This window comes from Plutella xylostella, chromosome Z (assembly GCF_932276165.1).
Source record: "Plutella xylostella chromosome Z, ilPluXylo3.1, whole genome shotgun sequence".
In the NCBI taxonomy this organism is placed as follows: Eukaryota; Metazoa; Arthropoda; class Insecta; order Lepidoptera; family Plutellidae; genus Plutella; species Plutella xylostella.
The window spans coordinates 7973079-7986102 of record NC_064012.1 but is presented as its reverse complement, the minus strand read 5'-3'; the positions used below and the strand labels follow the sequence as shown (position 1 = coordinate 7986102).

The following is a 13024-nucleotide window of genomic DNA, read 5'->3' as shown; positions in this document are numbered from 1 at the left end:
ACCAATGTCAAAAAAATGCAATAGTGATGTACCGGTATGTAGATATGTATTAATTTATCGACAAAATAGGTCATAGTTAAAGGCTCTAATTTTTTATTAATTTTGCAAAATATTTCTTGGTTATACAAAAGTCAGTTTGTATTATATAATAATAGGTATATAGGTAGTTTAGTTTGTAACATAGTGTCTACTTTATTATTAGGCTTAAGTTAACAAATTAGTCTCATAAAATAAGCCACTCAAAGTAAATGTTTCTTTTCTAATGGTGCCAGGCTCCTGAAAATTTTAGTTCCTCAAACATTAATTTCATGAATTAATAGTTTCACTGTATATTCCTTGAAGATAAAAAAATGTAGCTTTCTGTTATTAAATAGCTAAGCTGGTATCATTACAGGCTTGACAGACAAGGTTGCCAACACAACCGACGCAACAACTATAGACAATACCACTGATTATAGAGCGTAGGCATAGACAAAACCAGACGCAGAGCAGAGAGCAGAGCAAATCAGCAAACAAAACAGATGAAAACACAAAACAGCCATTTATATATTTTCTTTTTCTCTATGAAAATAGCACTGAAAACGGAAAAAGTGGTGTTTCTGATTTGTTTTGAAAGTTCTGTTGTGAGAAATCGATTGAAATTATTTTATCATCCCCCGGTAGGCTCAAAATCCTTGAGTTAAGTCCTACCATATTTATTTGCTGGAAGATTACAACCACATTGATTCCGATACGGTCAGTAGACCCAACCAACTTACAATCGTGTATTCCTTACTTCCTGAAAAAAGGATATTTTGTAATTTTATTTATTTCGATATGGATTTCAAAATGCATGAGTATACTCATGCGATTGTTGGGACGTTCATGCCGGTGTTGCGAGTTGGGGAGGGCCCCGACTACAGTGACGCCAGGAGGCAACACGACTGTTATTTGAGGCTCCTTCGGGAGCTGAACCTCGATGTAGTTGAGTTGGATCTGGGAGGAACATTCCCCTCAAATGTGGTCTTAGAAGACTTAGCAATTGTCTGTCACGGCATTGCTTTACTGACAAAACCGGCTTCAAAAGCTGATGAGCAAAAAGTAAGTTTATCAAACTCTGGATCCAACATATTTTTTCAAAAATGATCTTGTTGTTTGAATTTGGTGATTATGGTTTGGTGTCTCATTTTGGGCATGTACTTATCTAGCTTGATTGTCGTGTTGTGGTAAAGGTATTTAGTAAATAGTATAACTTGATCATATAATCCAGCAATTTGTGTTTGTTCTGCATGAAGTCTGCTGACATATTCACTCTTAAAACCACAAACATAAGTTGTGCATGGGATATTGATATGAAACTGGCCCATTTATTTTCGCACTAGTGCCTACCTTTTTTCAATACATGCATTTCAAAGTTTGATTATTGGTATAATTGATTGATAGATTTGTGGTAGGGCAAAACCTTGGAAAAATTGCAAATGCACCCCTTTGCCATGCAATTCTTTCAGGGTTTTTGTACAATCAATGCTAAGTAACTTGGTCATAACATACTAATATTAAATTTAAAATGTTACCAATTTACTTGTTAGATAGTTCAGGTTATCTACTGGGATGCCAATGCCCAATAGCTGGGTCCACACCAGACATCAGTATCCAATAGTGCTCAGCCTATAATTGTTCTTTACAGTGCATTATTGAATTGCATTGTATTGTTCTTTGTGGACATAGCTAATTATGTTGCTAAGCATACATCTAAGGGTGGTTGTGGTGTGCAAATTGGTTTTAATAGTGAAAGTTAAGTTAAGTTTTAGTAGTGAAAAACAAAAAAAGAATTTCACCAAGCTCATCAGCCTCATGTCCATTTTTCCCACTTTTACTTTTCACTGCTTGAACTTTGAACTTGAAAACTCCATCTTGCTTTACTTATTTACACATCTTATTGATTGATATTTGGGTAATTGTCCTAATTATTCTTCTGGTTTATAGATCCTCATAGTTCAGTTTATGTCAAACACTCTCTTGGTTGTTAGGTTTGTCTTTACTACTATAGGTACTACTGGTTTAGTGGGTCATTGTTTAATTGTATTGTGTTTTTTATGATTTACTAAAATACAGTTAAACAAAAACTAGCTGTGCGCCATGGTGTTACTCGCAGTTCATTGGGGATAATAATTTGTGTGTTAATAGGACATAATATGTCCATTATGTCCTATTAACACACAAATTGTATAATATTAATTAATTATATCATAATAACTATTCACATTTTTAAAAGCAAAATAAATTGGATCGGGCTTCAGAAAGATCAATTTACAAAACTTGATAACTGACGAGAATGGCCAAGTTGTTCATGCTGTCTTATGTTATAAATTTTTTATTAAGTCATAGAGAGGATGGAGAGAAAATTGCGGGACTTATCTATTGTTTTCTGTGTTAATAAAAAAATTTCTTGCTATCGACACACACTAGCAAAGTAGCAACCCACTTGTACAGTGGTCCGTGAGAGAACCAGAGGGTGCCCAGATGAACGGACTAAGGTGCCGGAGGATGGCTACTCAGATGACCATGACCACAGTTTTTCTCTTTTTTTTACACATTGGTATTATGTTTATAATTATTAATTACAGAATTAATAATATTATATATGGGTGAAATCGCCAAAATTTGTATGTAACAAAAACGTAGCAAAAGGGAAACGTTACAAAAATGTAACAAAAAACAACTATAAGGACTCGATCACACTACAATGAATAAATAAAACAATTTTTATTTAATCAGCACTATTTTTTAATAATTAAAACGAAACTATTTTCGTAATTTTTGAACAGAATAAAAAAAAGGCTTTTTTTATTAATTGAAGTTTCATATTATGTACAGGGTGGAATTTAATCAGTGTAATTCCTTTCAGCAATTAAATGTACCCGACATGCTGAGTATCTTGTATTATGGGCCAACTCTGAAATTGCGAAAAAAAAACAGCTGTTCCACAGTAAAGTTAAATACCTACTCAACCAAAATGTATGGAACAGCTGTGTTTTTTTGCGATTTCCGAGTTGGTCCCATAATGAAAGTTACTCAGTATGTCGGGTACATTGACCTAAATGGAATTACACTGATTAAATTCCAGCCTGTATAATATGTATATGTCGCAGGCATCTGGTTGAATCTCCTATTTGATTGAACCACTAGCCCGTTCATTGGATGGCGCTATTCAGTTGTATGACTAGGCCGAATGTTGATTCTACAAGCGTCACAAAACGTCCAACTAGTTAGCTGACTTAAAATCAGTCAGGTGGTGAATAAAACAAATATGGCGTCTAACAGCTAACAGCTGACACAAAAAGCACTTATATTGTTAGTTTTTTGAAAATAAATTAGCTTTAAAGTGCGTTATTTGTGTTAAAATAGTGTGAAAACATGGATTTACCTATTATCACGCCGCGGGCGGATAGTTTCAGAGAAAAAATTGTGGCTAAACTGGAAAGTTATGAACAACAATATGAAGGTACGTTTATTGTTATTGTTTAGTTAATTTGTGAGATAAGAGCTTTGTAACATAGTCTTTTTGTTGACTCTTGTCTGGTCATGTTCACCCTAACCAGAAATTACAAAGTTGCTATATTATATCCCATTCAACGACTTCGCTGAATGACGTTCAGTCAAGATGTCGAACGTTACAATCAACGACTTGACGAGTTGTCCTTCAGTCATACAACTGAATAGCGCCATCCAATGAACGGGCTAGCGGTTCAATCAAAAAGAAGATTAAACCAGATGCCTGCGACATATACACAATGTAAATAAGATCATAAAGCTAAACCATATGAACTATTGGTAAAACTGAACAAGTTTCCTTTAGTAACATACCCTCATATGTGTGAGAGCTTGAAAAAAAAGATTATTTGAGACGGTATGTTTTTAGGGACAGTTGCTCGTTTTGGCCAGTAGATCATTTGTGCTAAAGTTTTTCAGGATTACGTAATTTACATTCTGTATACATATCATAATTTAGAGAATCAACCAAAAACTAATAACACTCAATATTTTTTTCAAATCAAATACAACATAAATTGAAATTGAAACAAAACTTGAAACAGACATCATTTTGAGAATCAACTAAATACCATTTTTCAAAGTTCTAAGTTTTTTTTAAATCAAAAGGCCGTAACTGAATACGGAACAGACCGTGCCTTTGAAGAATATTTTGAATATTCTTGAAAATCTTTTTTAAAAGGCATAGTCTGTTCCATTATTCCTTTGGCTCACAATAACTTTTATAAATCTTTAGGCATAAAACAAAACATAAAATATCAATTGAGTTAACAATTTTTAGTTATAGTATGAAATACAACTAAATAAAAAATACTAAAATATATTAAAAATCCAATAATTAACATTGCACTAGCAAGTTCCAACTCTGATTTTTTAAATTTTATTTTGGGGCTTTGTTTACTTACGAGAAGAGATCTCGAAAATCTTGTTGGATGTTTGCTGAAGAAACATTGTAAGATTTTGCAGTTTTTACCATTTTCGCCAGTTCTTCAGCTTTATAGTTTACTTTTACGTTGGAAAGAATAGTAACAGCTGGCTGCTTCGTTATTCTTACATCGCCATTATCATCTGAATCGGAATTAGATGATACTATTGCTCTCTTCCTTCTTCTATTTGATCCTTTGGCCTCACAATCACGTCAAGAATCTTTTTTTCTACTTTCATGCATAGGTACATGCTCCTCGGTTACGACGGGTACTATTAAATTGGCCCTTTTTCAGTATGTCGCCAATCTGGTCAACATACGTCTGTCTAGGGTAGGGCGACCCCTCCCGACTCTTCCACTCACTTCTGCTCTATATATTTCCTTTGTTACTCTTTCATCATTCATTCTTTCCACATGTCCAAACCACTGAAGCATTCCTTTCAGAAGACACTTTCTTATTAAACAACAAAGCGAAAGACAACTACTTCTATGACCCTTAACAATTAAGGGACATAGAAGATGATCAATTAAGGCCTAATTGATAATCTGATAAAGCCCTCTTCACCCATAAATTATGCTAAAGGTTCGGTTCTCTAGTGATATCCAGGTTATAAAATTCTTGGAATGATTCTGCGTTCTTGCGTGTAAGTTTTGTAATGCTGGTCTTGGTCATATAAAAGGGATGTAGTTTACTTAAAACAAATGCCGGAGTATTTTCTTGGGAGAATCGAATATTCAACGATGAATCATGAAATGAGTGAATCAATGTATGGTATTATCAGGGAACGCCGCCAATATTCGTTATCATTGTCTGATGGCAGATTACTTCTATGTGTTTGCAAAACAACCCAAAAAGTATTTTCAAGTAAGTAGTTCTGAGTAACTTCTCTACAAATGTACTCCCCATAAATAGAATGACGAAATGATGTGTGGTTTCTACCCGTTTTTTAATACCTACCTACTTACTTGAAAATACTTTTTTGTGTCATATTTCTTCAGATTACTTTGTCACCGCACCACCATAAAAACAACAGTTCCTGCTTAGGTATATTTGTACTGTCACATAGAATTGGTGTAAACCTTCAATTATTTCTTACTTTTTAGTGGTTTTTTTGAAGTCGGTATTTTTTTATTTTTTATTTTTATTTTAGTACATACGAGCGAGAGAAAATAAATTACGATACGAGTAAAGCGCAAAGTGTTGCCACATAATAAAATGTTATTAATAATATTGTTCCAGTACACGACGATTTGACCACGAGGAATACTTTTTCCTCGTGTTCAAACGAATGTAATGATCATACCTGTATAAGTGTTGAGGTGCCAATGTGTACAGTAAAACAAATAATTCAATTTATTTTAATAACCTACGTCTATTTCGCCATGTAATGTAATAGATGCATTTGCCATTTTACTGTCGAATCATCTCGATTTATATGTTCACTCCTACGAGGAGCCGGTTCTTGCGGACCATCTCTTTCTTTATCCAATAATGTTTTCTAGAAGCGAGCTATTGTTATAGCTCTCTACAACATTGTTACTGCGTTGCCTTTGTACATATTGTATACGGACCATTGCTTCCTAAGAGATTAATTGTTTAGTCAAGTAGTGTTGAAATAATTGAGAATTTTATGAATTTTAGGAGTATTCGGAATGTGAGATTTTATTTATTCCCAACCCTCCTCCGTTTTATCTTCCGGCAGCAAAGCAAGTGCCGCACATAGCCCAACAGATCTAGTCTCAGCTTTGGTTTTGACTTTGAGTAAATGCGGATAACACAAATGATATTGAAGACATTAGAATCTTGTAGTGGATTAACATTTGACATGACAGTGATATTTATTATCATTTACAAACCTCACTGCATTTGAAGGGTGCCAATTAGTTTTGTAGAGAATTCAAATGTTTCTGGCACCCTTCAAAATCTACTCCGTCAGTGACTGTACTTTTTACAATCTGCGTGGAAGGAGGATTCGTACATTTAAATATTTACACATTAAGTCACTGTGCTGTCATCAGCGTGAGGTATATTTTTAGGTAGATCATTAAAAATATAAATGAGGAACAATAATGGACCCAATACACTGCCTTAAGGTACACCGCTCGTAATTTCTCTAAGAGTCAGACATATATTTTATTTCTTTTCTAGCTTTTGGGCAGACTCTTGTTATTTCTGTTGTCTGTTTCCGGCTGGGATATACAGGGTGTTGCAAAAAGTAATTCGCGAAAAAAAAACTCATTCTCCATAGTAAAAAGTCACGTGACCAACATATTAACATATTTTCTATAGAAACCTATGGAAAATAATAAAAAAAAACGCAAATTTTGAAATTCTGATTTCAGTTTTGGGCTTAGATATACCATGCTGCACATGTAGGTGTCGGCTTAGTATACCCTTTTTGCTACACCCTGTATATCCTTGAGTAAGTCATACACTGCAGAATAATAGTTTATAGGGTTCCGTACCTCAAAAGGAAAAAAGGAACCCTTATAGGATTTTGTTGTCCGTCTGTCTGTTACCACCACCCTTATTCTCAGAAACGGGTAAAGTGGGAATAATATTTTTTGCAGTTGAATAGGTCTTTCAAAAATGTTACAGGTATGCTCAAACCATTTTTTGATTCAGTGTTTGGTTTACGTTTAATATTAAGGTTCAAAGTGCTAATTTTTGATCGACTTAAGTGTCCCTTTTCCCCCCTGCTGGCTAAATGGTTGGTCCAAAAAATATGAAAAAATGTACGGATGTATTACATCTGGGTAAATATTTCAATACGACGGTTTTTGTCTCATTTAACTTAAACTTTTAAATTGAACTCTAGACTTTTTGATGTAAACACGTGATTAGGGGAATCGATGATGACTATATATGTGATTTGCCTCATGTTTTGTCGAGTAGTTTGTGAGATACGGTAAGTGTATTATTGAGCCTGCCAAACGAAGGAGGAATAGGCCAGAATAATGAGAACATGCAGACATATGAATGTTGTTTTCGGTAACATTCGATCTTTTTCTTGAGGATCATGATGATTTTGCGAAGCTGGCTGACTTCTTTATTTTTTTGGAAGCGCAAACGTCTCATGCGAGGACCTAAACATGAAGAAGAGCTCGGACTTGCACAGCTCTCTTGCATTTCTAAGATCACTCCGGTTAAAGGTTCTTGCAGAGAAGTGCTGCGCAATAGCTGCGATGGCCCAGGAGAAGGCGTGTTTAGTTTTCTGGATGTGCTTAAGATACTCGAAAATCGACTCGCAAGTCGCAATGGATCTTGAAGAGGTCCCCTGTGTCATCATTATCAGGAATGATGGTATTTTCAGGCGCAGTATTTTTCTCAAGCATAGCCAGAGTCCTGTGTTCTTGCTTTTTGCTCGGATAGTAGGCATTGTAATTCTTTCGCCATCTTTTTCTTTGCAATCTTTGTTGCCTAGGGGTCTTTTCTGCTATAGGTAGCTCTTTCTTCTGTTCCTTTCTGCGTGAGTAGGACTGCCTGTTGTTTTCTTACTTTTCTTACAAAAAAGATTCGATTTACCACATTGTGTGGGGTATTGTTTATAAGGTGTCTTTAAATACAACAAAAAATACCTTCAAACCATGTGTATCAAACCCACAGTCTCGAGATATATTAATACAAAGTTAAAATTAGAGCGTCCCCCCCCCTCCCCTTAGCTTTTGAAATACTATTACAACAATTCTGAAAAAAATGTGTAGAGGTAGGTACATAGGTATGTACCTACCTACCGCTATAGTACTTGCTTGGAGGTCCAAGCAAGTACTATAGCGGACTCTGTATCATTCATCGTTTTTATTTTTATAAAACTCGACCAACTTTATGACGTGTAGTTGTCCTAACTAAATTTTAATGTATGAAAAATATTTTTGTTTCAACCGGTCGGCCCATGTTAAGGCTACGGAACTGTTTAATATGCGTCTCCGACACGCTCTTGGTCGGTTTTTTTGTGTCAAGCGGTCGGCCCATCCTATGGCTACCGAATCCTTTTATGTGCGTGCCCGACTCCTTGGCCGTTTTTTTTATTGAATAGATTTAATTTTAAAAGTCTCCAATTTCTATCTTATTTTATATTATTTACAGTCAAGAGTTATTAAAGGAGCATTACGGAAGCTAGGACAAACTATCGTGGAAGTGACGGATCCCGAGGCAAAATTAATTGGTTCAGACGTACTTTTTACAGGTTAGTGAATTATTATGTCGTTATTGCGGCTTCACCTTACTTTGCGAACAAAGCTCTAATTGCAACCATACAGCCAGTACAGTCAGCTGTATAAGTAGCTATATACTTTTGTTCCATGTCAATCTGAAACCGCCTATATCCATTCATTAAACCATTGACGGTTCTTACAAGGTACAGAAGTGTATAGCTACTTATGACTTATGCAGCTGACCGTACAGGTACAAGTATGATGTCAGGCTAAAGAAATTTATTATTAATTATACTGAACGAAGACAACGGGAGATCAGGAGGTCAATTGTGAGTTAAGGTGCATAACAACTTAATTATTTTTGGTCAAGTCGTATAAGATCTTGTATTTTCATTCGCCATCGGTCTCGCGGCCTTAGCCATTAGTGTTTACCACCCACTTATATTTTGTATTTCATTTATTTATTTCAGGTAGCGAGTTTTTTGTCGGTATCTGCGAGACCAGTAATGAAGCTGGTGCTAGTGCTGTCGCCGAGGCGTTCCCGGAGTTCCCTTGCACACCTATTAAGGTTAATATTTATAAGGGCGCCTTCAAATTAGTCGCTAATTGTCGCGCGGAAGCAGCGCTGCTGCAGCGCTGCTGTCAAAATCCATATAAATTTTGTAATTTAAAAGATGCGCGGTCGCAGCGCCGCAGCAGCGCTGCAGTCGCGCGTTAATAATTTATATGGAATTTAAACAGCAGCGCGGCTGCGGCGCTGCGGCAGCGCTGCTTCCGCGCGACAATTAGCGACTAATTTGAAGGCGCCCTTAAAGTTATGACATCTGTTTATTATTGAGTAGTATGTACTTACAGTCAGCTTCATAAGTAGCTACATACTGTACATACTTTGATACCTTGTCAAACTCAAAAACTGGCTGTTCATTGGTAACATTGTAGGTTAGTTAGGTGGGTAGTTTGAAAAAAAAAAAAAACAAACGTGAACTACTCATGAAGCTGACCGAACATACAGTAGAATCAGCATAAGACGCAAGATTGACTAGATATTGCTAAATCAGACGAATAGAACATAATCAAGAGTAGCAATTCAGAAGGCACAAAGTTTAGCAGTCACAATGATGTCGATTCAAAGGGTACAAAATAACACTTAAAATTTAAATAATGAAAGTTTGTTACTTACCCATTCGTCTTGCCAGTTTAGTAGTGACTAAATATTCATTAATCTGTGGTTTTATTGAGTGCTATTACCCGTGTTATTTTTTACGGCTGAAGGGATTATTTTATATACTATTTTTACTATGGCTCGTTTATTTTACAGTTACCTAAAGATGCACAACATATAAAAAAATACATTAGTATTGCTGGTTCTAATGACGTTGAGACAATCCTCTGCATTGGCGAAAGCAAAGAGGCGAAAGAACTGCTTAAGAAAATGGAGAGGGAGGCATCATTCCCGTACAAGACCCTTACAGTACCCGAGGATGAGGCAGCCAACTGCCTCTACTTGAACGGTACACTTGTACACCGCGCCATTGAAGAAATTCCAGACTCCTTCAAGGTATTACATTTTATACAGGGTTTTAAAAAAAAGTGTATCATAACCCTAAACGTGGTACCACCTCTTGTTGTACGTACGACTTTTGAAAATTGGCAAATAATTTTTTTATAAAGTAGTTCACCTTACTTTTGATTGAAAATTATTGCAAATAAACTAAAAACTATAAAATAAAATAATAATTAAAAAAAAATAAAAAACCGACTTCAACAAACCACTAAAATGTAAGAAATAATTTAAGGTTTACACAAATTCTACTCGTATGTGACTGTACAAATATACCTAAGCAGGAACTGTTCTTTTTTGAAGTTGGTGCCATATTTCTTCAGATTACTTTGTCACCGCACCTTAAATTATTTCTTACATTTTAGTGGTTTTTTGAAGTCGGTTTTTTATTTTTTTTAATTATTAACGATTTTTTTTAACGCATTTAATTTAGAACCATAATATATTCAGAACCTCATGTTTTATATACCTATCATAGTAAACATTTTTATCAATGAACTAAAATAGGTTTGGTAAGTGGCTGCTAACTTACGCAAAGCGAGTCAGATCTGGCCAATCTCCTTTGGTACCTTTAGAATGGCTATCAATCTAGTTACTTATTTAATGCATAACTACTGCATAACCATAATGTATGCTTCTTTTATAAATAACTATATATGTATTGGTGTCATAATTTGTTTTCAGGTCTTCTGTGAAAAAATCGATTACGCCAGACGCTCCATTTGCTTCTCAGAGCTGGCCAAGGTTTCCAATGGACTTACCTCCTGCTGCCTGCTACTTCGAAAAACTTAAAGAATCTGGAATTATAGTAAATCGATTTGCATCCCGTCGTTTGTATGTAGGTCCTAATATTACGTTGATAAATCATTAATAAAGAAACGGGTACCTTCTTCGTCTGCATAGAATGTGACCTGCTACCGCACTACCACCGACACATTAGTGATCCTTGATTCCTTAAGCAGCATCGCTTACTAATACAGGGTGTTAACTTAATTGCGTTGGAGCGGGAAATGGTAGATACAGCTGATGATACTGAACACGATAAGACATTAAAAAACGTATTTTATTTGCTTTAAGCTGACCAACATAAAACAGTTTTATTTAGTACATTTTAAAATTTCATAGTCACCCTATTCAGGTTTAGGTACGTTTGACAGAATGACCATGAACTTGAAAGCCAAGATCAAGGCCAAACAATTCAAAGCCAAGGTCAATAAAAAAGTATGCGTGCATCTGCACCACACTCGTGGAGTTACATCGTCAAGGTACCTACCGAGATTTTGGGTACTCAAAGTACCCAATCCATTGTAGACATTTCATTTTACTCCATAAGTATCACTTTATTGATACACAATTATCTTTTATGAATACAGAACATTTTCATTTTATGCTTCATAACATAGGTCACACGTATTCACAGCACAGCACAACATAAAACGAAATGAGGAACAAGGCTTAGTAATCAAAAGATAGAATTGTAGGTACCTTTTCCCTTTTAGGTAATACTTAATTGTAAAAAATGATTGTAAACAAGTAAACAACAATGACTGACTGACAGACTAGATCCACAGAGAAGGTAATGACTATCATAAATACTCGATGGTTATGATACGCGAGATTGTTATTATTCTACTGGTATTTAAAGTGAGGCCATACTTATTATGAGGATTTCCGTACTATTCGTCATCAAAGACGTCTCAATCGCAAGTACACAACACAAATCGAGATGAGCGAGTGTAAGTAAACCAATTCGTCATTGAAGTAGACCCTGTTATCATCCTGTTATGCATTGTGCAAACTTTAGCTGCATACAGACCGGCCAAACGAACGCCAACGAACGGGTTTTGTTGACCTTCGTTGCTCAATCTGCCCCTGTATTATGTATGATAAATGTCCATCGGTGGGCGTTCGTTGGGCCGGTCTGTACGCATCTTTAGGTAATAAAAGAAAAATTAAATGTGGTGAGTATCAAGGGTGAATACTAAACGCTTACCTTATTCTGAGTAAAAAGGTTTAATTATTGTTCTGAGCTCCTAGAAAGTCATAAATTATATTCTGTACGATCTATCAAACTTTATGACAATCAGCTGTTTAATTGTTGATTAGCATTGATTAGTATGTCATTAATTACCATCATATTACCATGAATAATTTCAATTTTATTTAATAATTGTTATTACCTACTGTGTAATTAATTACAAACATAGTTACATCAAATAAATTATGAAAAGTGAAGTTGATAACAAATTTACAGTGTGTGTTCTTTTGCAATCGAATGTCTCATTGGTTATGTGTTTGTGTAGGGTGACCATGTTTTTGATTAAGGTAAAACTTTCCACTTTACTTTAGACTTTAAACATAAATATTCGAGATTCTGATGTTTTTTTTCTTAGAAACGTGCTTGGTTAGACTAATACTAACCCCCATTTCCCGCTCAAACGCATTCTAGTTAACACCCTGTATATTATTATGTATAAGCAAGGCTGGTGGCAGTGCCAAGGCGGGCACCGTGTCTCAACCTATCTCGCTATGTAGCTTTCATATCACTACGGCAACTTGTCTTGGTTGAGGAACGTTTTCACGCTCGAATCTGAAAGCAATATTTTTTAATTCAGCACTTTCAAAACTGTCACTGTTATATTTTCTCTATACTTTGTCATACATTCATTCACTACCCACTCTAGATATTTGTGTGCAGGTAATATAGGTGTTTCTTTCTAATTCTTTCTTGGTCTTCCACCCTCATAGCCCAAGCCTACTTACACGACTCTGCTCTAACACCGTTCCTACCTAACGAGTTGGAGAACCAGCTGTCCACGCGCTGACCGCTCTCGCTTTTCGCGATAGACATA

The 13024-nt window shown here is 35.5% G+C and overlaps 1 protein-coding gene across 1 annotated transcript; it reads left to right on the top strand.

Annotated features, from left to right (window-relative positions):
- The first annotated feature begins 506 nt into the window (after nucleotides 1-506).
- LOC119694782 (N(G),N(G)-dimethylarginine dimethylaminohydrolase 1) lies at nucleotides 507-11143 on the top strand. The gene is made up of 5 exons (XM_038121940.2): nucleotides 507-1080; nucleotides 8544-8643; nucleotides 9082-9179; nucleotides 9930-10169; nucleotides 10857-11143. The coding sequence occupies exons 1-5, from the start codon at nucleotides 817-819 to the stop codon at nucleotides 10962-10964; spliced, it is 810 nt and encodes a 269-aa protein (XP_037977868.2). The 5' UTR covers nucleotides 507-816; the 3' UTR covers nucleotides 10965-11143.
- The last annotated feature ends 1881 nt before the right edge of the window (nucleotides 11144-13024 follow it).